The sequence below is a fragment of the Lucilia sericata genome, unplaced genomic scaffold, assembly GCF_015586225.1.
Source record: "Lucilia sericata isolate MDLA Ls3-8-SP2 unplaced genomic scaffold, ASM1558622v1 Contig000328F_arrow, whole genome shotgun sequence".
Classification (NCBI taxonomy): domain Eukaryota; kingdom Metazoa; phylum Arthropoda; class Insecta; order Diptera; family Calliphoridae; genus Lucilia; species Lucilia sericata.
In genome coordinates, this window is record NW_023994349.1 from 242,708 (window position 1) to 269,071 (window position 26,364).

The following is a 26,364-nucleotide window of genomic DNA, read 5'->3' on the forward strand; positions in this document are numbered from 1 at the left end:
ATATCAAACTACTACAGGGAGTTCAGCGTACATGCTGCTTGGGTATAAGTGGTGCCATGTGTACTACTTCAACCAAGGCTCTGGAAACGTTGCTAGATATTCCACCCATTGAAACATATATAAGATATGAGGCGGCGCTTACAGCCGAACGGCTCTTTACTTTAGGCGAACTGGCCAAAAACGGTTATAGGACACGTCATCAATGTATACTAGACACATTGGAAGGTTATATACATTCATCGGACGTGCCTGATCGCATACCAGACACTGAATATGTCGGAAACTTTGAAACGCTAATCCCAGATAGAATGTCTTGGTCAAGCGGAACATTAGAGCAAATACCAGTAGGAATCCGTTGCTACACGGATGGCTCTAAATTAGAGGACAAAGTGGGCCTGGGGTTCTATATTGAAGACCCAGAAACAGAAATATACCACCGTTTACCTAATCATAACACAAGCTTCCAGGCAGAAGTACGAGCAATAACGGAATGTGTAAATTGGATTAGAATAAATATGGCGCCCACAGGGCTTAATATATTTACCGACAGCCAGAAGGCAATTTGTGCGATATCAGGTGATAGAATTAAATCTAAGACCGTATTGGATTGTAAGAAAGCTTTAACTGAATACTCTCCCAGAGGTAAGGTTCACATCATATGGGTACCAGGCCACTCGGGAGTAGTCGGCAACGAAAGGGCGAATGTAATAGCTTTAAAGGGAAGGGAGCTCGATGTAGTTAACCTGACAAACGCAAAACCATTCGACGCAACAAAAGCTGAATTAAAAATATGGATGAGAGAATCCCATAAGGCCTCTTGGAATAATGAAACGGTGGGTAGAACCACAAAGATTCTATGGGGTGACCCTGATGAGAGCAAGACGAGAAATCTTCTCAAAATGAGCAAGTCTGAGGTTAGTATCAGTGGACACACAGGACTACGAGCACATCTATACATAATTGGACGTGCGAATTCAGACGAATGTAGAGCATGTGGAGAGGACAGTGAAACTCTGGAGCACTTTCTTTGCCATTGTCAGGCATTCGTCGAAGTTAGATCCAAGTATCTTGGAAGTGATGTTATTCCGGAAATAACATTCTTAACCAACACCGATTGGAAGATTCTTAGGAATTACGTCCAGGAAACTGAGTTTCTGAACATGGAAAAATAATACATTCAGTGAACAATTTTTTTTTTTTTTCTTGAATTGGAGCGCACAACAGGCCCGATAGTGGCCTAGGTGTATTTCTTCAGATTTGATGTAGTATACATCCTTCTATCAACCTAACCTAACCTGTAACCTTCAATTGTAAAGGGGGTGAATGAAAATGCATATAAATGGAAAAATAAAAAATATGTATGTATATTATCATTGAAGTATGTATGATTCTACATGTACATACATTTATTAGCGCCTAAAACTAACTAGTGTTATATTTTAGTCCAATCGGATTTCTTCAAATATTGTCCCATTAAATTTATATTTTCTTAACATTTCGATCTTAAATTCTAGAGGTATAAAAAATTTATATCAAAGGACAAACAACAAAGTTATTTACAATTTCCCAAGTCATATACATACATATTAAAAAAATAATGAATTTTTTGGTCTCTTTTAATTATATTTGTATTTTTAATTTTGTAGAATGTAGAAATAATGCACTAAATTCAGATATATTTAATGTCAATGCAAAATTAATGCATTAATTTCAAAAATATTTAATGTTAATGTAAAATGAATGCATTAAATTCAAAAATATTTAATGTTAATGGAAATTTAATGCATTAAATTTTACAAATTTAATGTTAATGCAATATTTTTTACATTAAATTGATTTTTTTTTAATTTAATGTTAATGCAAAATTAATGGAAATCGCCCAGGTCTGGAAAAAGTCTTGGTTTTATTACCGGAACCTTGGATCGTTCCTTATCTTTTGTACAAAATGCGCTTAAGAAATAACCATCAACTGAACACCGTGGAAGATTAAAGAAAACATCCCCAAAAACGGATAATCGTATAATTCTTATAGCAAAAAAAACTCTTTCATCTCTTCCAGAGCCATTACTTCAGATAATGGCAACGTAATTTTGTCCCGAACGGCTCGTTGAAGACTATATAATGCCAATTTACCTGGTAGAATAGCCAGAAGAATTCATTCGCTTCGGCAAAACAAATAACGAAACGGCTAACTTTCGCCAGAATTCACTCAAATTGGTCCGTGGAGACCAACCGTAAAATGATCACCAGTATGCCAAAAAGGGTTTTACTTTTCTTTAGATTTACTTTTCTGGTACCTTTGCTGAATGTACTTATTTTTTGTCCACCAATTAAAAACATTTTTAAGAAGACTGAAAGCTGTTTAGGATGTTAATTTATTTTTCTTTCGTATTTTTATTATAAATCTTTTAAAAAAATGAATTAGGTTCACTTTTTAATTTATCTTCAATAATTTTTTTATTATAAGCTGTTAAACAGAACTTTTACTGATGTACTTTCCCAATAAGCAAAAACCTTTGAAATGATGTAAATATGTATTTGAAAACCTATTCAAATTTCATACATAGCCTTTGAGAACAAATTTGAAAATTTTTGTTTTCAAATGGAAAATTATGGCCTTCTCAAACAAAAAGGCAGTTAGAAATCAAACGTATTTTTCAAATGTATTTCAAATTTAAAAAAAGGCTAGAGGTAAGCTTGAAACTAAAAAAATTTTCAAACGTATTTCAAGTATTCTTTATTATTATTTTCATACATATTTCAAACCCTAATTATAATGCTAACTATTGCAAAATTTATATATTTTTTTACATAACCTGAAAATAAAACATTCATACATTTATTTTAGCATATTTTTCTTTTATATCTCCGATTATTTCTCCTATATTTAACGTTTTTTCGCTCCCTTGTTGTAGGAAAAATGTTCTGTTTTTATTTTTCTAAAATAATTTAGTTTAATTAAACAGTTCAATTAAAACAAAACTTTGAAAATTTTATAAATATCACACATTATATTTTTTTAAACGTTTTTTGAAATTATCATGTTTATTTCAAAGGCTAAACTTTAAAATTTGAAAACAATTTGGAAAATACATTATTTAGTTAAGAAAATTTTCAAAAATATTCACAGGTTTGAATCGATGTTTATTGGGTATTTTTTTTTGTACATATGTGTATGTATTTGTGAAAAAAATAAAGATAAATTTTTTCTTTTATATGATTCTGAATTTTGTTTGCAGAAAACAATATGTAAATAAAATATTTATATAATTTCACAAAACGATTGTTTTGAAGAATTTTATGCAAAAATAAAACTTTAATTATTTTTAACACGTAAAAAGTTATGGCACTTTTTACGAAAAAATTTTAATTTTAAAATTTAAGTAAAAAAATTCCAGATCTCACTCTCGTGGACCTTCCTTTACGTATTTACAAAAGGCGATGAAGTTTTGTATAAATATTACTTTTTATATACATACATATGAGAAAAATAAACATTTTTGCATTTGTATGCCATTATCTTAAAGAGAACATTTAAACCCCTATTATGAAATTTCTAACAAATCGCCATAATATTGCATGTTATAGATAATAGTATACGTGAAAATTATTTTAAAAAATTAGTAAAAATAACGAAAAAATTCATTTTAGGAATAGATTTCGTTGCGTTTTCCACAGAATTGACTTCAAAAATACCCTTTTATTATCAGGAGAGTATTAGCTATAAGGCTGTAGCTGTGGTATTTTGCTGCCCAAAAAAAAAAAAAATTAATACATATCAGAGATGGGGGTAGTGCACTAATTTTTAACTATCACTAATTATTAGTGGTAGTTCAAAATTATTCACTACTTTTATTTATGTTTAGTGATGAATTGAAAAATATAAGCCTCATTCAATAATAGTGATAGTGATATTTAAAATTTTTAACTAAAAATATTTTAAAAATAGTTAAAATATTTGTTTTTACAGCCTAGTGAAATAATTTTTTCTACACTAAATTATTAGTTCAAAAAATATTCCTGCACTATTTTTTTTTTCAACAGAGAAATGTTTCACTCATTTGAAAGTTTAAGTTAATAGGACAGTCTAGAAATGGTTTAAGTCAACCAAAAACTCATTGGACGAATATTATTAATAAGTAAAACGTTCATTATTTACAAAGGTTCCAAGCTATTGCCTAAAAAACATCCAGTAACCACATCATTTTGAAAACTGGCAACGCAGATGACGTGGCAATCGAGGTACAAAATTAACCAATTAATTTAATTTTCCGAGGAGAGTTCACCGCAGAAGAAGGCAAAATTTTGGAATTTAGGTGTTTCAACCATTTCTTTTTAAAGCATGAGATGTTGTTGGGGTAACTGCATATGTAGGGTCTATCATAGTGCCATCGCTAACAAAATCTGTATTTTCCATTTTAATAGATGTATCTTTTAAAAAATTGAATCATTTATTGTCTTACAAATTTTTTCATTTTTATAAAAAAATAGTGCAAAGAAAATTATTGAAGCCTTTTGTTAGTGACTGTTTTTTTCTACACTATCACTCAATTGAGTTATTGTTAAAAAAATAAAATTATCACTAAAAAATATTAGTGCTAAAAATATAAGCTTCACTACCACTAAGCTCCAGAAAATTAGTGAAAAATATATTTTTTGAAATAATATTTAGTGCTAGTTAAATATTGATTTAACTAATAATTTAGTGCACTTCCCCCATCTCTGATACATATGTATATAACCTTAATGTACATACATATGTATGTATTATGTATTGTATTGTAATATCCCAACAAACATCGATTCAAACCTGTGAATATTTTTAAAAATTTTCCTAACTAAATAATGTATTTTTCAAATTGTTTTAAAATTTTAAAGTTTAGCCCATGGTTTAGCCTTTGAAATAAACATGATAATTTCAAAAAACGTTTAAAAAAATATTATGTTTTCAAAGTTTTGTTTTAATTGAACTTAGAAAATTTTCTTTCAAAAAATAAATTATTTTAGAAAAATAAAAACAGAACATTATTTTTCTAAAATAATTTATTTTTTGAAAGAAAATTTTATAAGTTCAATTAAATACAATACAGCAAGGGAGCGAAAAAACGCTAAATATAGGAGAAATAATCGGAGATATAAAAGAAAAATATGCTAAAATGAATGTATGAATTTTTTATTTTCAGGTGATGTAAAAAAATATATGAATTTTGCAATAGTTAGCATTATAATTAGGGTTTGAAATATGTATGAAAATAATAATACGTTTAAAAAATTTGTTAGTTTCAAGCTTACCTCTAGCCTTTTTTAAATTTGAAATACATTTGAAAAATACGTTTGATTTCTAACTGCCTTTTTGTTTGAGAAGGCCATAATTTTCCATTTGAAAACATTTGTTCTCAAAGGCTATGTATGAAATTTGAATATGTTTTCAAATACATATTTACATCATTTCAAAGGTTTTTGCTTATTGGGATGAAAATCTAAAACATTTTGTAGTTTGAAATGTATTGAGTCTTTTATAAATTTTTCAAAATCAGTTTTTCATAAAATACATGATACAACCATAGAATTATTGTTTTATTATGATAAAATACACAATTTATTTGTATTTCTCTTTTGAAATTATATTTTAATTCCCTTTAATTTTTCACCATAATTTCCTTCATAAGCCATTTGGAATTGAAAATAAACCAAAACAATATTTTTCATAATACATGAATGAAAATTCTTCAATACATTTTGAAAACAAATTTGACTTTGTATAAATACAATGAAACTCTGATATTAATACAAAATTTTGTAATATAAAACCCCCTTTAGGAAGAAATCATAACTTAGGTGTAAGGGGAGAATAATTTAAACGCAATCCATATTGTAGAAATATTAATTTTTACATTTTGAAACACTTATTGCATTTTTTTCATTTAAAGAAGTTAACAAAATATTTCACAATGTAAAAAGTTAGATTTATTTAAACAAAGATGAAGCTTTCTTTTATTAAAATATTTGTTTAGTTACCTATTCTGGATTGTCATTTGCATATTATTCATTTAATATGCTAATGTTGTGCTAATTTTACTAAAATTGTCATTGTTCTTTAGTATATACATACACATACACATATAAAAATGTATCATCACGTATGTTTATATTCGATGTTTTATCAATTTATCAAATTACGAAAAATATTTTTTGTGGAAATCTGATTTAAGCATAAGGCCAATTTGTATAGGCCTTATAATTTAGTGTTATAACTTTAAATGCGTTTATTTATAGGAATAAATATCTTTGTATATAAAATAGTTACCACAAAACGGTATTCCTTCAGGAACCCATGTGCCCTTATCACAGACTCGTCTTGCAGGTCCTAACAATTCAAAACCTCTTTCACATGAATATGATGCAATGGTACCATCTGTTAAATTTACATTCGAAAACACAACTGTACTATGTGCTGGTGACCCAGGAAAACTACAATGAGATGATTCTGAAATGAAAATAAAATAATAACGTTAATAAATTTCAATTTAAAGAAAAAACAAGTAAGAATGTGTAGTCAGGCATGGCCGACCATATGATACCCTAAACTATGTTAAAAATGTGGATTAATTAGGTAATACAAAGCATTACCTTAATTTTAAATATTTTAACTATTTGTTGCGATTAGAGCGTTTTACGTTGACATTAAAGTTATTTATGCAGAATTTCATAATGATATAAATGTTTAAAAGTGAATTTTCAACTTCAGGTCATTTTCTGAAGGGGACTTTGTATGGAGGCTAGGACCAATATTTTTGGGTGCTACAAACATCAGCACAAACGCATAATTAATAAATACTTGTTATACACTATTCTTGAAACTTAATCCAATGTCTAAAGAATAGGCAAACAGAAAGAAAATGTCGCTCAACTTTTAACATAAATACTAATAATAAAGTAATAGTGTGATCCACACACAAAACTGAACAAAAACCTGTCTGTATAAATACTTTCCAGTGTTGTTTATATATATATGTACATATGTATGTAGGTATACTATAGATACATACATATTCACATGTATCTATGTACATATGTCTGTACAAACATACATATAGAAATTAGAATTATAGAATGCGGTCAAATCTAAAATAAACCGTAATCAATGACCGAAATTATACATAAATACATATGTATGTGTGTATGTACATATGTGTTATTTTAACATTTTACAGTTTAAACGTGGGGAAAATAGATCGGTTAGTGAATAAATAATAGTCAAAGTGATGAAAAAAGAGAGTCATAAGTTTATACATAAACATATTTCCGTATGATAACACTCGCAATGTTGTAACAAATAACTAAGTATATACACACAAATTGGAAATTCAATGAATTCACGCGAATATTATTTATTTAAAAAATAGAATAACAGACTAAATTATGCAATGTCTGGTAAATTTAAACATCAGCAACTTCCATTTGTATGGAGCAAAAATAAGGTACTGTGACTGATATTCAAACCGGAAATATTTTTTTTTTGTCTTGTAGTCAAAGGATAAAAAGGTAATGTTTAAAAGATTTTTATATTTGTTCCAAAGAAAATTTTTTTGTACCGGGGTCAAAGGATAAAAAGGTAATCTTTAAAAGTTTTTTGCATATTTGTTCCAAAGGAACAAATTTTGAGATTTTGATATCATATGAAAGGTCTTTGAGGGTTTTATTTATACAATTTTAATTGTATTAGTTATAACTTAGAGTTTTAGATTCGAGTTTTTATTTTGAATTATACCCGATTTATCTGAAAGTTGTATGTCGTTATCATGTATGATATGGCGAGTGAAATGGTAAAAAATCTATGGTTGTATCATGGTATGTACATTCCAAACCTTGTTTTATTTTTTTATTCCATAAACATATGCACTGAATATAATCCATGCTCAACTTTACGAAAAAAAAATTTCGTAACTTTTATTTTCGTAATATTTACAAAAATTTCGTATATAATACAAAATATAATTTAATAAAACCCTTTTCTATTTTTACGAAAGTACGAAAACCTTTCGTAATATTTTTTTCTTAAATTTTAGCGAAATTAAACATAATGATATTAATTATATTATCATTAAATAAAACTACAATATTTTTATAAAATTTAAGAAAAAGTATAATATTATTCACGAATTATTTTCATAAAAAAAATTAAAAATTCGTGTGGAGAATAATTCTGAATTAAAATTAGAAAAATTATTTTAAAATGAACAAAAATGTTTGCATAAATTAATATTTCGTAAATTTAACCATATTTATTCAAAATTCACTTTTTTCAATTTATGTAAATTAATTTTTCCAAGATTATTTTGCATTATACTAAAATATTTCGTACAATTTCGTATATATTACGAAAGAATTTCGTGGTGCGAAAGAACGAACGATTCGTACAATGTACGACATTTTTCATATATATTAGTCATGGATTTTTTTCAGTGTGTAAAAAAATATTGTTGAGAAAAAAATGTGCATATTTTTTTCTCTGTACATTTACAGGTACAGAGAACTTATTTTGACCATTTTTGAGGTGCAGTCTTCATTTTCGCATGCATTAAAGTAAAATGAAAAACTGGAAATTTTCAATACCTCTGAAAAGAATTTTTCAAAGACCCCTTTCTGCCCAAAAGCGAGTCGGTCGGCATTCCTCTATATGTAAAAGGCCATTATGTGTTTTTTATATAAATTTTTCTCTTTCTACTTCGACATTCCGCACATTTTACAAAGCTCTCCCCGAGTTATGGATATGTAATCTATATTTGCACCTAAAAAACGTATTTGCTGGTATTAACAGCAAATCTTTGTGGACATTATACAAATAAATATATGTATAATAAAACGTTATACGAGAATCTCTTTTGAAAGTTACACTAAATGTCTCACTATCCATACATACTACGATCAAAAATGATGCTAAAAACGGCTATAAAGCAATTGCTCATACTTGAATCTACATAGCAAAGCATATAATAAACAATTAAAAAATCTGAGCACTGAATATTTCTCTAACAAATAAAAAACAAATTGTTTGAAATTAAAAACGTCAAAAAATTTGGCCTTTGGCAACACTGTGCAGTGTAAATAAATAGAGAACCAGTAATAATCGACTAAAGATAAAATCTAGATCACTTGAGGAACCTGTTACTCAATGGAAAGAATATTGGCATTTGAGCATAAAATTTTCTTATATTTGCTAGCTTTTTCTTTAAGTTTATGTAACTGTTTTATACTTTTTTCTTCGTGTTATAGCAAAATGGTTATAAAAATCAACATACATATGCATGTGCATGTACATATGCACATAATATTAGAGTGCATTGAAATCATGTTCATACATATGTACATATATCGTCATTAAAAACCTAAAGGTACCTAACATTTTAATTATATTACAAGAGAATAAAAACGTAAAAAAGTCCCCAAAAATATCTTATTTTGTTGATTTGTGTCTAAAACTAACTGGCGTAAAATTTTAGTCCAATCGGATAACGGTAAACCCGTGCCGGCAATAACTTTGTTGTTCGTATTTTCATATAAATGTTTTATACTTCGTTGGATAGACAATTCTCTTGAAGATTTGATCAAAATGTTAAGAAGATACTTTTAATTTCACAATTTTTTAAGAAATCAAAAAAGTTCTATTGTTTACCGTTTTACACTTTTCAAACAATTTCCGACACCAGTTAGTTTTGGACAAATGAATAAACAATATCCAAATGAATAAACAATAATCCAAACAAAATCGATACTTTTTGGGCGCTTCTAATGTAGTTTTAATGCAGTTTGAATTTTGTCAATATTGTCAAATTTTGTATTTAAGATCATCTGCGTTATAGTTAACGATATGTATGCATTTACATTTGCACATGTTTGTAGAAAAAGTGCCAAGAAATGCCACATGGGATAAAGAAAAAACAACTTTGGAAATATGTATTTATATGTATATATGTACATACATACATACATATGTATGTATGTATGTATGTATGTACCTAACATTGTTTATGCTCATGGTTTGGATGGAAATGTTGTTAGACCGTTAGTTAAAATCAGTATGTTTTCCACATGATTTTTTTGCCACTGTAAATTTTTTTAATTATAAAAAAGTGTACGGTCGATGTGTAGATACTACATATACAGAAGTATGTATGTAAATATACATATTTACATACAAACTTACACATACATATATGTACAAAAAATATATTATTTTTCGAATGGTGCTCAGTTTTTGAGACCCATTTCAAAAAGATTGCAGAAAATTCTTTTGGAACATATTGTACTGAGATCAAGATTTTCAATCGCTGGTAGGGAAATCAGGACCTTTCAAATTTTTCTCGTATTTAGTACATTAAAACGCCTAGTTTGAGGGGTATTCCTCCAAAAAAGTGGTCCACGGAACACACTAATTTACATTAGGGTAATAAGTTTTATACAATTTTTTAACATTTCGAATCGGCGCTCTCCTAGCGTTAAATGTTTTGAAGATTTCGATATTTACCTTAAACTAAATTTTATCTTTTTTAATACAAAATCGGAAGTTTTCGATATAAACGAGTGTCATTGTTTGGCCAACGACATTTACAAGGAGGAAAATCAAGGATAAGGGCTGCGGTTTATCCCTCTTCCTCTCTTAGCACGCAAACAAGTAAAAATAAATGAAAATTTGTCTGTGAATGGTTTTAGGAAATCGATTAGCCGCGGAAGGGTTTTGCAAAACCTTTTCCTACGAAAAGTATTTTCGTTACTAGAACACTATTGGCGGAGTGATAGGGCGTAATTTTGCGTATAATCATAATATACACACATACTATATACATATGTATACAATGTAATATGCTCTTATAATTTAAAAAAATATGCTCTAAAAATAAAAGTTTTAATTATTTTTTAACTTTGAAAAGTTAAAAAACTGAAAATGTAATGAAATAATCAGTATTTAATGTCAATGCAATATTTATTTTTAATAACAAAGGCCAACGAAATGAAAAATTTAAACCAATTGGACTATTTTTTAAAACTTAAGAAGCCTATTTCCCATTATCTTGAATTATATATTCTTTAAAATAAAATTTTTATATAAAATGCATAACAGTAAAGAGCAAAGTGTGTTTTTCAAAAATTACTTACCGCTAATATGAGAGAGATATCGATCTAATTACTTTTTACCGCTAATATGCGAGAGATATCGATCTAATTACTTTATTATTTTATTCCCTTCTTTATTATGCATAAGTCACATGGAGATTTTTTTAAAATTTGAAACTGGATTTTTGAAACTGCCGCCTGAAGGGTTTCCCATTTATTACTACATATACCCAAATACGGTTTGCACCAGTGTACCCTGGTTTGCACTATCTAATGAGGATAAAAATTCACATTTAAGTTAATAGGAATATATTTAACGTAATGACATCGTTTTACTGGAATATTTTCCAAAATTTTTTATTTTTTTTTAATATTTCTCATGTAAGTGTTTTGTGACACTAAATGAACGGAGGATTTAATAACTTTTACAATTTTTGACGGATTTTTGTGTTTTATATCTTATTGGAACGATAATTGAAATAAAATATAAATTAAGTGGTAAAATTTTTGCAAAAACCATTTTCCACTTTAGAGCCGTGGCGCCATTAGTTAACGTAGTCCTATCGCCCGAAATTTTTCCAGAATGCATTTTTATAACTTTAACTATAAGTGTGGAGGCAGAGACAGAGACAGCCACTATTCACAACATTTGAAAATTTACAGGATTTTATATTTTGGTCTCTAGTATACAGTCAGAAGGACTAAAAGATGAAAATGTGAAAAATTGGTTGGTGATACGACTATTTTATTTCCACATTCGGAATCCAGATACCAAATAATGCTCGCGTAAGTGAAAATTATTTCAAAAGTTTTTTCATCGTTGACATGTGTAATTGTTTCATTTCATAATTTGAAGAACTAGTCCATACGACGCTTCATAAAAACATGCATTTGCATATTTTGGTTTCCCTGGTCATAACCCTAGTGTATATACATACATAAGTATATCTATAGTTATTTATTAAGTTATTTATGTGAGTAACAGTAAAAACCCAACTTTGTTTTTTCTCTCTGGAAAGGTAGCTGATCTTAAAATTAAAAGTGAAAATGCTGTTAAAAACGCTAAAATTGTTAACATAAATACATTTGCTTATGTAAAGTCCGTACAGTGTCTCGTAGTTGTAATGGGACACATCAAAAAAATACTATTACATAATATTTTATTATGCATGAAATTGAAGTACATACATATGTATGTATTTTAATATTAGGATTTATGAAATTGCGACATACGGTAGTAGCCCAATAAAGTCAACTTACAGTAGTTATCTTTATATTTTTTTTCTTTGAATTTTTGGAAGTTTTAAATATTGAAATATATAATAATATACGTCTTATGTCGAATTTAGCTGATTTTAAAATAAAATATTAATATCGAGCGACAAATAACAAAGTTCCGGGCATTTTTTCCAAAAATATGTAGCAAAAACGACTGTAAATGAAAAATGCATGATTTTTGAGTATATGGATAGACAATTTTCTTTAAAACTCGAAATGTTAAGAAAAGATAATTTTAATGGCACAATTTTACATTTTTAATTCGATTACCGGCTCGGGTTCCCTTTATCCGATTGGGCTAAAATGTTACACAAGTAAGTTTTAGACAGTAATAAATCAAATAAGACACATTAAATATACCTTTTGGGCCCCTCTAATATCCATAAATATTCATAAGTATATACATATATATTTTGTATATGTTGTATGTTGTTATGTACGTAGATATTTAGAGGCATTCATGTATACAAACAAATTTATATTTATTAAACTTTTTAAAGAAACTTGTGTGAAAATTAAACACTATACATACATACATATGTATGGATATGTATAAGCATGGCTACAAAATTCCCATAAAAGTAAACAGAAACAATAGTCTGCAATAATTGTCATGAGATTTTTTATTGCATTTAATGTTTTTTAACTTACTATGTATACTATGTACTATGTATACTACCTACATATATACATACATATATACATATGTATGTATTTACAGTGGGGGCAAAAAATAGAAACAAGAAAATTTTTCAGTGGAAAATCTGCCAAACTATATGGTAGTATTTGATGATCAATATCTCAAATGAAAGCTATTTATATATATATATATTAACTGAAATATGCGTTGGAAAAAATAATAGACACAAGTTATTATAATGCATTGGGTAACAAAATATTCGAAAAATATTTGTTTTTCATTTCTTTTGAAAAATTTTAAATAGTAATGTAGTTATACTTCAGTATTTCTGAAAATTAAATAGACTTTTTGTTTGGATTTTTCACATTTAAGTCGATTTTAGCAGCAATTTTTTGAATATACGGAACCTGACAGCAGAATCGAGAGTTTCTCTTTCAAAATATTTTAAATAACATGAATAAAAAAATAAAATAAATTGTTAAATTAAATTAAATTAGAATCACATATCAATTATCGATTATCGATTTTCACGAAAGTAAAATAAATTGTTAAATGTATTAGAATCACCTATCAATTATTTTTTGAAATTTTCGAAAAAGTTTTAGGCCCCTTTATAGATATCGAGGACTTGCCGATTTTCACAAACAATTTTGGGCAATTTTAGACAACTTAACAATTCAAACACTTTAGAACGAATAAAAATGGACCTAAATATATAGGTATTTTGATAAAAAGTTAAAAATATGCAAAAATAAGTGAAATTTAATACAAAAGAGACGAATTAGTATCGAAAATGCTTGACAAATCAAAATGTCGTAGGGGAATTAACATTGGAAATTAATATCGATACAGAAACAATTTTTTATATGGTATAAAATCCTACAAACAAAACTTTTTCATTCTTTTTTGATAATAAAGGTTTATTAATTAGACTTCTAAAAAATATAATCAAACGAAAACTATTTCAAATGTTTTGGTTTTTATATTTATTTTTAATTTTTGTATGTGATGTAATTACGTCTAAACTACTAAATCGAACTTAAAGTGAAAGTACATAACACGCGTTGAGGCTGCAACGCGTTATACACTTTTCAAACTTTTGATTTTATGTGTGAGAGAAAGAGGTCGTAGATTTTTGTTTCTCTTTCTCACACACAAAAATTAAAAGTTTCCCAAAAAAAGTTTTCCAGTGTGAACCAGGTCTAACACAGAACGCGTCATTTTGATCTTTCTTTTAATGTTTTTAAGACTATTACTGTTTTAAAAATGAAAGATTTTGTTTATTTTTTTAATATACAGTGTGTAACTTGTTAAGTGAATATACACTACATATTTCAACTTTTTTGACAGAAGCCTATAACGCGTTGCCGCGTACAACGCGTTGCCGCGTACAACGCGTGTTGTGTACTTCCACCTTTTGTTAAATTTGGACTGCATACAGATTTTTTGGCGCAGCAGACTCCTGCAATGCTAAAGACAAAAATCTAGTATTATAATATAGTTTTATGACATCACTAACCAAAATAGTTAAATTTCTTTAGCAACATTGTTCATTGAAGTGGCTTAAGGCCTATTTTTTTGTTATCCTATTTTAATTGTTTATATGTATCTTGTTCGAATGGTAATCTATATATATAAAGGAGTAGCATTACAGACTGACTGATTCCTCATCGCACAGCCCAAACGGCTGAACCTAGAATCATGAAATTTTGACAGTAGATGTGTTTTTTATAGATCCACTAAGGAGGTATTTTTGGAAATTTGTACAGGGGTAAAAAAGGAAAAAAAAATGGATAAAACAGGTTTTCTTAATTATCTTACCTAATATTAGTGATACAAGAAAATACAAATACAAGAATGCACATGTATCTACTCTTAAAATAAGCAGATGGGTGTCTGGTACTTTTTTGAAATTCGTACTTTTAAGGGGTGAAAATGTGTAACAAAGATGATTTTGATAAACAAAATAACATTTTTGTAAGATTTCATTTATAGTTTCGAGCCCAAATTACTTAATTTCGAATCGGCCTGTATATAAAATCAATACACCACCCAACTTATTTGATGGTGACCACATAATGTTTATTTATATGTAAAAAATGGGGAAGTGCTATATACTTTGGATACTTTACTTGGATCAAGGAAAGGTTATACCCTAATATGTATGTATGCATGTACATATACATACATATACCTTGCACATATGTATATACAGTTATTTTATTAGTTGTGGTTTTTATTTTAACGTGCGATCGTTTGACGGAAATCAAAATTACACTAATTTAATAATATTATGCATGTGTAGCAATATAATGCAATTATGTACATAGCTGATTCACAAATATTTTCCTTTAAAAGATAGTAATGTGATATTAACAATTTGCAACAAGGAAATGAAATAAACAGACATACGTAAATGTGTTTGCTAATTTGTGGATCGTGCACGAAAATAATCGGAAAGTTGGACACCTTACCGGTTATTCCAGATAAGAACAAAAGCAATCCTGAAAACAAGTAAGAATTTATAGTCGGGCATGGCGGACCATATGATCTGGTGATTATGTTACAAATGTTGATTATTTTTTAATAATAAAGCGTTTAATTTAATTTTTACTTTAATTCAGAAATATTTTAACAATTTGTTGATAAAAAGAGGGATTTTCTAAAAGAAGGGTTACAGGGTTCTTTAGTTCTATTATATTTATTTATTGAAGGAGGGTTTCAATACAGACCAGTGCCTGGTTTATGTATTTATCTCGAATCGAGAAAAAAATATAATAGTCTTCCTGTTTTTAACAGGGTTATTTACAAAACACATATAACATTTACACTGAACATCAAGAAGTGAAACGCTGTCAAAAAGTACCTAAGTCTACTGTCAGTCGGTACCTAACTCTAAGAACCCAGAAAATACTTACATTGAAAAGTAATGAGTTAAAAAGCTAATAAAACCTTTTATCACTACTTCTTCATTAGCATTTTATGTCATTATTTTAACACGGTGATGTCATTGGAGGCAAGTACTTCTACGCACGCTTACAAATAGGGAGTTAAAGAAGTACTTGCAATTTCTCTTACAAAACAGTTGTTGAGTAAGTTGTTTTGTTTTTTAAAAAAAGAGCCAGCTAGAATACGACCAGGGACTTTTGTTAGTCAATTGTTCTACACACTGCACCACTGCTTAGCTATTTTATTGCGCGTCAAATAATGGTTTTCACAAAAAAAAACTAATTTTGTTTTATTTTTTGTAAAACACAATTCTTAAAACGCAATTAAATAAAATGTGCAAACAAAATGACAAAGCCGAAAATAAAGTACTTCTGCGTCAGATTATAAGAAAGTCATTACTGGAGTACTTCTAAGTAATGCAGACGATAAGTAGGAGTCATTGAAAAGTAAGTGGTAATGGAAGTACAACCCATTACCGAGTTTTTGCTGGGAATATATTAGTAGAATTCTCAAGCCAACATAGTTGCAAAAAGTCGGATTTAAAAATATTGGAAAAAAATTATTGTATTTAAATTTTTATTTTAAAAGATTTCTTTAAATATTTTTCAACATAATTTATCTATAAAAATTTTAGAAGAATGTATGTTAGCTTTTTAATCTGCAATATTGAAAAAATAAATAATTTATTTGAAATATTTTTTCTTGTACCATACGAAAATTTACAACATTGTCTTTTTCAGTTTTAATTTCAACAACAAAAATTTAATGTCAAAAAAATAAAAAATATTTTTTTCGTTTGTAAAAAATAGATCTTTTCGGGCTTAAATTGTGCAAAAAAATAATCAAATATTACGTTAAGTAATAAAAAAAGCTTTGAAGTGCTATAAGCCACGAATTTTCGCGACAAAGTTTTGAGAGAGAGTGACATTCTTACATGTGTGTTGGAGCTACACAGATCTCGTCTATGAGAAGAGCGTAACGTTATTGTTATAAAAAAACGTCACAGTTTAATTTCTTAATGTTCAGTGGTTATTCAGTTTATTTTTAAATTGTACACATTAAAATTTAATAAAGATTTAAATTCCTTGTGTTCGCCTTGTTTTATGATCATAAATTTTCCGATAATATTGTATTTTTTTGGCATTATTCTACACAAAGGTAAATGTAAATATAAATTGAATAACCTTCAAAAAAACCTTTTGAACTCATTAGTTACTTCATACTAAATACAAATTGTCCAACTTAAATACAATTTCTATTACTAATCAAATAAACAAGTTGAAAGCAAATTCCGAAATATTTAGTAGTCAAATGTATGCAGTTTTGCAATACACTTATTATTATTATTATTATTGCTTTAAAGGCGCAAATCAAGAGGCAACCACAAAACAACCACGATTTATTGCATAACTAAAATATGGACAAAGTATTTGAAAATCTACTACATATGTATATAAGAAATGTACATTTACCGTTATTTTCTATACATATCTCAAACATTGCAAAGATTTTTTAATATTTAACTGAAAGTCACATTTGTCAGAAAAGCATCATTTGCAAACGATATTTAAAATATGGTTATTATAAAACATTTGAAAGTTTTCGTTTAAAAATGTCTAAAAGAAAATGGGATTTCTGAAATTTTCAATATTTTTTCATGTAAGTAGTAATAAGGTGTTTGGTATTAATCCTTAAAAATAAAATAATTATATTAAAAAAAATTAAAGTTATGAAAAAATATTTGTTGAAAAACAACACAAAAATTGTATGCAATGTGTCAAGAAATTAAAAGTTTTGTCATGCAAATTGCATCCAGGTTCAAGGGACGACATTTTATTTCGTATTTTGGCATTATTTTCGTTGTTTTTCTATTTTTGACATTTTTTCGTTTTCTAAAAACCAAAAATATATGGAAAAACAAATCTTTTTTATTGTCACTAACATGAAAATTTATTTTTATGCACCCCCAACATTTAACATATTTACCAACTTAAGGCTCAGTAGTAAAAATATAATTGTATTTTACGATTACTAAAACAAGAACAACAAACGTACATTTGAATTAAAAAAAGCGGAAATATAGAATGCAAAAATTAAAAACCTGTTAAATATTTCATTTTTGGCGTTGAAAATCCACTGAAATCACAGATACAAACCCAGTTCAAACAAAAATAAACCCACTTTATTATGTACCTCACTTTTTTATGTATGTATATATGTATGTTAAAGTATGTACATTAGACTTGTTCAAAAAATAAAGATTTTGCTCAGATGGGTGTTGTTTGTTTTTTTTTTTTTATTAATATGTATGTAAATATTAAAAATTAATATTGAAAAACAACATTTGTTGACATAAAAACGTGATGTATACTATAATTTTCTTTTTCACAAACAGCCGGCTTTCCATTATCGGATTGGTCTAAAATTTAACACAAATTTAAGACCCATCCAAACAAAATCGATATATTTTGAGCACTTCTAATGTACATACATACATACATATGTATGTACCTATGTCGGAATTTTAAAAAGTGGATTGGTTAGTAAAATAATGTGACACACTCACCTATATTTTGCGCATCAATGCGTGCATAATATCCTAATAGACTGATGATGAGCAACAACGATGGTGTTGTAATCTTCGGCATGGTGTTGGAAAGGACTTTGTACTCGTATTTAAATTAAATATTTTCACAACACATGTATCAAAACTTTTTTATTTTTGATAAGTTCACTATAAAGTGAGAAAGAAATATTAAATTATTCTTGAAAACTTCTTCTAAATTAATTTTTAGTTTTTCTTATTTTCGGATTTCTGTTTAATACGTTGAACTTTATTAACAGGTGATTTTTTAAGATGTGAACAGTTTTCTCGTTTCTTATGAAATGTATGTCACCGTTACACGCAGCAGGTTGCAATAAAAATAAAAAAAATGCTCCAACATTTGTTTAATAATACCAACTTTCTTTTTTATTTTGTATGTTTTCTTTTTTACACTAAGTACAAGTTAGTTTAAACTTTACTGCGTTATTACTACAAAATTTATTTTCATAAATGGGTAATTCAAACATTATTTATTTAACATCAAACTGTTTAAATCATTTTATCAAAATTTGTGTTGTCTACTTCACATTCGTCTTCGGATTATATGTGTTTTCCGTTATACTACTTCAGAGCGACTAAACATTCCAAGCTTGAGATTTCAAGCCATAAGTTTTAACAAAAAATTTCTTTTTAAAGCAACAAATTAAAAACACATACACACGCACGACCGACGAAGCTACGAATGAACGAACTATGAATCTATTAAGCCGACGAAAACAAGTGTATAGTAAAAGTTGTAGATGAAAGCCAATATAAAAAACTTTAACCGTTTTACTAACAATAAATATCAACAAAAACAACAATGTCAACCGCTCACAAAAATATTTTCCGCCGCTTGTTCCAACCGTCTTCTTAGCCAACTTAAAGATAACTAAAGTTTTACTTTTAGCTTAACACTGATATCTACTCGCGAGTCGCATTCAAGATACATAGTATGTATGTATATTTGATCAGCGGTATGTATGTATGTATGTAGAATCTACAGTGTAGATTCATAAGTTCATGAATATTTATGTACATTAGGGTGGGTCGAAAATAAGCTTTTCTCTGGGATCAACTTCTAATAGTGAAATTATGTTGTTTTTTAACTTCAAATGAAAGACCACTGAACATCAAGAACTGAAACGCTGTCAAAAACTATGAGAGGTATTTAGGTCATTATTTTTATGATTAATTCTTAAAATTCTAAAACGTCTCCCTCGTGATCGAATGACCTTAGTCGAAATTATATTATTTTAGACAGCCGTATACGATAAAGATTAACTTGTATCGAAATTTTCAATCGAGGTACATATTTGATAACGAGTAATCTATCGAATGCCTTTTCTCCAGTGTTCCCATTTTAGCACTTTCAGTGTTAGATTTAGCATTTTGCATCGTGAAATTAGCATAATTTGCTTGATAAAAACATTAAAAAATATTTCTATGATTTCTTTAAAAAAATTAAGTTAAGTTTAACTGATAAAAATATTATTGAAAATCAGTGGTTGGATATTACAAAACAACATTATGAAGTATATAATTTTGAAAATTTTATCGGTGAAAACTAATTTAATGAATTGTCTATTTTTGTATTGTCATTACTCGTTTTACCTTTTTCTAATGCCGAAGTTGAAAGGCTTTTTATATCAATGTCTATAATTAAAAATAAAATTCGAAATCGTATTTAAGCTGAATTTTTATGTACAATAATACAAATTCGAAAAGAATTGAAATTCGAAAATGCATTCTGTTACACTTAAGGCCTTAATAATAATAAATCAAATTTTGTATGGAAATTTAGTATTAAAAATGTTTTACAAAATAAAATGTTGTTTATGAATATATAAAAAATTATATTACAAATAAAATACGATCATTTGAAAAATATCAAAATGAGGATAACGATGAAGATATAGTACCAGAAATATTAGAGTCATGCACTACAACATCAGTATTTTAATAAAAACTAGAAAAAACAGACACTTATATTGTTTTGTTATATTCAAAAAAATTTTTCTTCTTCCGTAGAACATTTTAGCACTTGGTTTTTTAAGTTTTAGCATATTTTGATGTTCATTTTCTGGCAACACTGCATCTCTCTATTAACCAAAGAATAATAAGACCTGGTTCACACTGGGAAACTTTTGTTGAGAAACTTTTGATTTTGCGTGAGAGAGAAAGAGAAAGAATATCATTCATCTCTCTCGCGGTACGGAGTTTCTCGTACTCGGAAACTTGTTTTGTTTTGTTATTCTTCTCATACGTACAACAAATCAATGCAATTAATACGTAGTTTCTGAAACAAAAGTTTCTATGTGTGGACATTAAGGAAACTTCAAAAGAGAATTAAGAAAAAGTTTCTCAACAAAAGTTTTCTAGTGTGGACCAGGTCTTTACAACATAGCGTTTCCCTCTGACCTGGTCCACACTAGGAAACTTTTATTTCAGAAACTACGTATTAATTGCATTGATTTGTTGTTGTACGAATGAGAAGAATAACAAAACAAAACGAGTTTCCGAGTACGAGAAACTCCGTACCGCGAGAGAGATGAATGATATTCTTTCTCTTTCTCTCTCACGCAAAATCAAAAGTTTCCCAAACAAAGTTTCCTAGTGTGGACCGGCAGTCTCTTCACAGACGAGTTCTATGTAAATTCAACACACTTGTGAGAACTTACTTCTCTCACAATACATAAAAACTATGTATGTTTGGAAACAGTGGTGAATGCGGTTGGATCTCCAATACTTACGCAAATATTCTACTAATACATTCTTAAGCGACACGGCCACACATCAAATTTGTTTGACTCAAACGATAAGTTTTTTTTATTGTATTAGTGAAAAAACTCACATGTATATATGCGGTGTTAGTTTTTTTACTAACACAATCAAAAACCTTACCGTTTGAGTCAAACAATTTGATGTGTCGCCAAGGCGCTTTTATATAGTTGCATAAAATCGTACTTAAAATATTAGGAAAAATATATGTTACACTTAAATTTAAAATTTCGTAGATTTTTCAATTTTTTTATCCCAAACCTGATCAGTAAATATTTAATTAATATATTTTCGGACTTAAAATCTCTTTTATTTGAAAACAATTAAGTTTTTTTAATATTTGTTTTTATTTTCAATATCGTTTTTTCAATTTCAACACACAAAAATTAATTGTCAAAAAAATTAAAATTATATTTTTTTTCGTTTGGTAAAAATAAAAAGATTTCGGGTTGTTAAATACGGTAAAGGTGTGTAAAAAATACAAAATTTTATGAGTTTGTGAAAAAATGTCTTGCAAGTCCAATTATCCTTTTATTTTCGCGAAAAAGTTTTGAAGTATTGTGAGAGATGTAAGTAATTGTCAAAACTTCAATTACAATTACAAGTAATTGTAATTGGTTATTGGTCAATTACACATTACAAGTAATTGTAATTGGAAAATTTTCCATTACAATTACAAGTAATTGTTATTGGTTATTGCTCAATTACACATTACAAGTAATTGTAATTGACCATGTAGTGAATTACTTTGTGTAATCATTATCCCCCATGCCTGATGCACGGCCTCTTACCCTCAAATTAATTGAATAATATTTTACAGTCTTCCATTTGATGTTAAAATACAACTTTATAATACAAACTTTATTTTCGACCCACTCTAATGTACATTACGGTGCCCCGTGGATCACTTTTTAGGGGGAATACCTCTAAAACAATACGTTTCAATGTACTAAATACGAGATAAATAAAAATCAATTTTTTTGAAACGGTCCTCAGCGATTGAAAATCTTGATCTCAGTACAATATGTTCAAACAATTTTTTTGACAATCTTTTCGAATTGGATGTCAATAATTCCGTAATTTTGACCTTATCGCGGAAAGAAATATTTAAAGTTTCTGTTAGTGTATTTCTGGTCCGCAAAACTACTATTATTGTGTTATGAAGGGCATATAAATTAAAAAAAATTCTGAAATGAACTGAACCATATGCTAAACTATTAAATATTTTTCTGTATGTGCCTAAAAATAAGACAATTTTGACACCCATTTCGATGAACTGCGAAAATAATATGACTCTCCAGCCCACTAAAAATCATTTTGTGGACCAAAAATATTTTACAAAAATTTTAAAATTATTTTTCCAGGAAACAGATCAAAATTACGGAATTTTTGAGTCCCATTTCGAAAAAATCGAAAATATTTTATTTTTAAAAAATTATACTGTGGTCAGGATTTTAAATCGCTGGTTGGGACCTGAGGATAGTGTTTATAAACTGTTAACCGAAAAACCAGTTTTATTGCATATTTCGGTTTTTCGCCAACCGGTTTTTTTAAAACATTGGTTTTAGGTTAACCGGGTTATCCGGTTTTTAAGTCCCGGTTAACCAGTTAAAAAGAAATTATTTTTAGTACAAAATTGTATGTTTTTTTTTTTTGATTTTTTAAAAATGCGAATTACAAGCATTTTAAAAAAATTTGGATAGATAATTCTAAAAATTATTTTCCGTTTATGTATATGAAAACAGACCTAAGATTGTTAAACAAAAGTTAGGAAAGTTGTATATTATTTATATAAAATGAGATTGACAATTTCATACAATCAGGCATTTAAACCAATAAAAAATTAACTATTTATACTTGCTAGTCCTGGACATACAAATTGTATACCCTACACCACTATAGTAAGGAGGGTATTATGCTTTTGTGCTGATGTTTGTAACACTCAAAAAGTTTGTTTTCTTATGATTTATTATGTATGTACGTCTTATTAGGTAATTCATAATATTTCGCAAAATGTCATTTTTCAACTAAATATTATAATATTTTAATAATTTCCAAACATTTCGGTTAACCGGTTAAACCGGGTTTTTTATACTCGGTTAACCGACAAACCGGTTTTCTGGAAATGGTCAATTTTCGGTTAACCGAAAAGTCGGTTTTTTATAAACACTAACTGCGGACCATTCAAATAAAATATTCTTTTATTTTTCTCATGTTCAGTACATTAATGCTCATCGATCGAGTGGTATTCCTACATGAAATTCTGAAAAATGCTGTTTCTCGGGACACTCTAATGTACATACTTACATATCGTCACCTAAAACGCAAACGGCCCTATATAACATTTTTAAACTTTTACAGGAGAAGCAAAAAACTATTTAAATAAAGTGTTTAATAGTGAAACTTATCATTTGTTACGATAGTTGACAATGGCGTATATAAAAATGGATAAATTGGACTTTTTGCCTTTAAAATTTTATTTTTTTTGTAGATAGGGCCTTTTGTTTTTTGTCAATAAAATTGATAATTTTGGTCGGAGGACTTTTTGGTGTGGACATTTGTTTTGATGCAATACATAAAAATACATCTCTGATCTAATGAAACTTTCTTGTTTTTTAAATCATTTCAAAAAATGAAAAGAGCCATACGATTGTCAATTTTTCCATTTGTTTTCTCTCTCATATGTGATGGCTTTATTACATACTAGCATACCCTGGGTGCTTCGCTACCCTAACATAAATTAAATTCATACAAAATTTTGTTTACTTTTATAGAAAATTAAAATTGATTAAAAATTGTTTTAATGTTTTAGTTTTTTACGTTCAATATCACGTGAATAAATTCGCATTCAAAAAGAAGCTATAAAGTACTATAAAATACCTCATTTAATCAAAAAAATTATGTTTCTGTGTTCAATATTATATATAATTCAAAAAATATAATTTCATGAATGAAAAAGTACCAAAAGTCCCTTTGAGTAGATTCTCATTCACTAAGGTCCCAACATTTTAAATTTTATTTTCAATATCTATGTTTAATATCGTAAAAATATCAAAAAGTACCATCGGAAAAACGAAAAAGTACAAAAATCTCTCTCAATAAATTCTCACTTAATAAGGAGCGTGTGTCATGTGTTCCGCTTAACTATTTGAAGAATGGAAAAGTACCAAAGAGTTCCCACTTACAGGATATTATTCAGTCAAGACCATGTATGTTAAAATTTATGTTCCTAGGTTGAATATTTTAGAAAATTCTAAAAATACCAATAATGAGATAAAAAGTACTAAAAACTTCCCTCTTTAATAATCAATTGTTTTGAATTAATATTATAGAACATACAAAGAGTATTATTTGAAGAAAGAAAAAGAACCAAAAGTGGAACAAATTCTACCTTAGTGGAAAGCACTAATAAAAAAGTAAAATTCTTCATCTTTTCGCTTAGAAATATATTTTTTTTACAATTAGGTTTACAAAATGTTCCGTATTTAAATCTATATATCACAGATAAAACTCAAACGAATCAAATCTGCATTAATTTGTTCCAGAAAAATTGTGCTTTCAAAAAGTACCAAACAATTTACTCCATTTGATCCTATAGAAGCCTTAGCACTCGAATTCCAAAATAATATACCAATAGCTTATTTTGTGTGAGTAAATAAACTACTTTTTCAAATTTTATAAAAACTGGCTCAATGAGTTTGAATAAAATTAAATTTCCCGTTTTTCCCCTTGGTACTTTTTTTCCCCTGTGAAATAGCAAAAATTTTATTACATTAAATATTACAGAGTTAGTCCGTAATTTAATAGGAATAATTCAATAAACCGAAAAAGTTTTCTTAATGTGCTAAAAAAAAGTACCATAAATACAGTTTTCTCCCTTTTTGACCCAAAAAGGACTGAATTTTAAAAAAGTACGAAACAGGTGTCTCCTAATTTTGGGAGATGTGTCCAAAATATTTATAAAAATTTTATTACGTTAATTAGTTAAAAAGTTATAAAGGGCCAAAAAAGGTACCAAAATCACCTTTGTTACACATTTTCAACCCTTAAAAGTACGAATTTAAAAAAAGTACCAGACACCCATCTGCTTATTTTAAGAACAGATACAGGTGCACTTACAATTTTTCTTGTATCACTAATATTAGGTAAGATAATTAAAAAAAGCGGTTCTACCCGTTTTTTCCCTTTTTTACCCATAAATGTACAAATTTCCAAAAATCCCTACTTCCATTTGGACTCTTCCGTGTATTCAACAGACCAATACTTTTTGATGGTCTGTATAAAAAAATTCCCTTATATATATCCTCACTCAAGCACACCATTATGTTAAAAATCCAGTAAATTTTGTTTTTGTGAAAACTACTACATACAGTATAGTCCATTTCGCTTAAAGACCAAAAACGGATGTAAGCCAAAACAAGTAAGAAAGTATAATCGGGCGTGACCGACCATATGTTACCCTACACCAGTTATGAATATTAAATGTGATTTATTTTTCATAATAAATCATTTATCTTCAATATTACCTAGTTCCGATACATTTAAACAATTAAAAAAAAAAAATAATTTTCTGAAAGAGGCTTTATATGGGGGCTAGAGGCAAATATGGACCAAGCCCGATAAAATTTTGTGAATATTTTTATATTTATATAATATTTATTTGTGTTGAATTTCATCGCGATATTTGTGTTTATAATTTTGGAAATTCAAGTAATTCTCTGAAGGCAACTTTGTATGGGGGCTAGGGTCAAATAAAGTCCGATAATTACGAAAATCGGTAGTATTATCATGATGATTTTTGTAGAGATACTACAATATTTAACATAATTATGAACTTAAAAGCCCTTTTCGGGGGGTGGGGTTGTATGGGGGCTAGGTGAAATAATGGACCGATTTCAACCATTTTCAATAGGCTTCGTCATACGGTCCAAATTTCATCAAAATATCTTGAAAATTGCGACCTGTACCTGTCTGTACCAGGTTTTTTCGAATTTCATACAAATTATTTGTTCTTAAG

The 26,364-nt window shown here is 28.0% G+C and overlaps 1 protein-coding gene across 2 annotated transcripts in view; it reads right to left on the reverse strand.

The window, feature by feature from the left end:
• Window positions 1-19,484, reverse strand: part of LOC119603710 — a 37,768-nt gene extending 18,284 nt beyond the window's left edge. The window contains exons 1-3 of one of the 2 annotated variants that reach the window (XM_037955854.1): window positions 19,405-19,460; window positions 18,549-18,716; window positions 6,308-6,487 (exon numbers count right to left, since the gene is read on the reverse strand). In XM_037955854.1, the coding sequence (XP_037811782.1) occupies window positions 6,308-6,487; window positions 18,549-18,630 (262 nt within the window). In that variant the 5' untranslated portion in view covers window positions 18,631-18,716; window positions 19,405-19,460. Of the gene's footprint in view, window positions 1-6,307; window positions 6,488-18,548 lie in introns of both variants that reach the window. The other variant, XR_005231420.1, reaches the window with a different exon arrangement.
• Window positions 19,485-26,364: the final 6,880 nt, after the last annotated feature.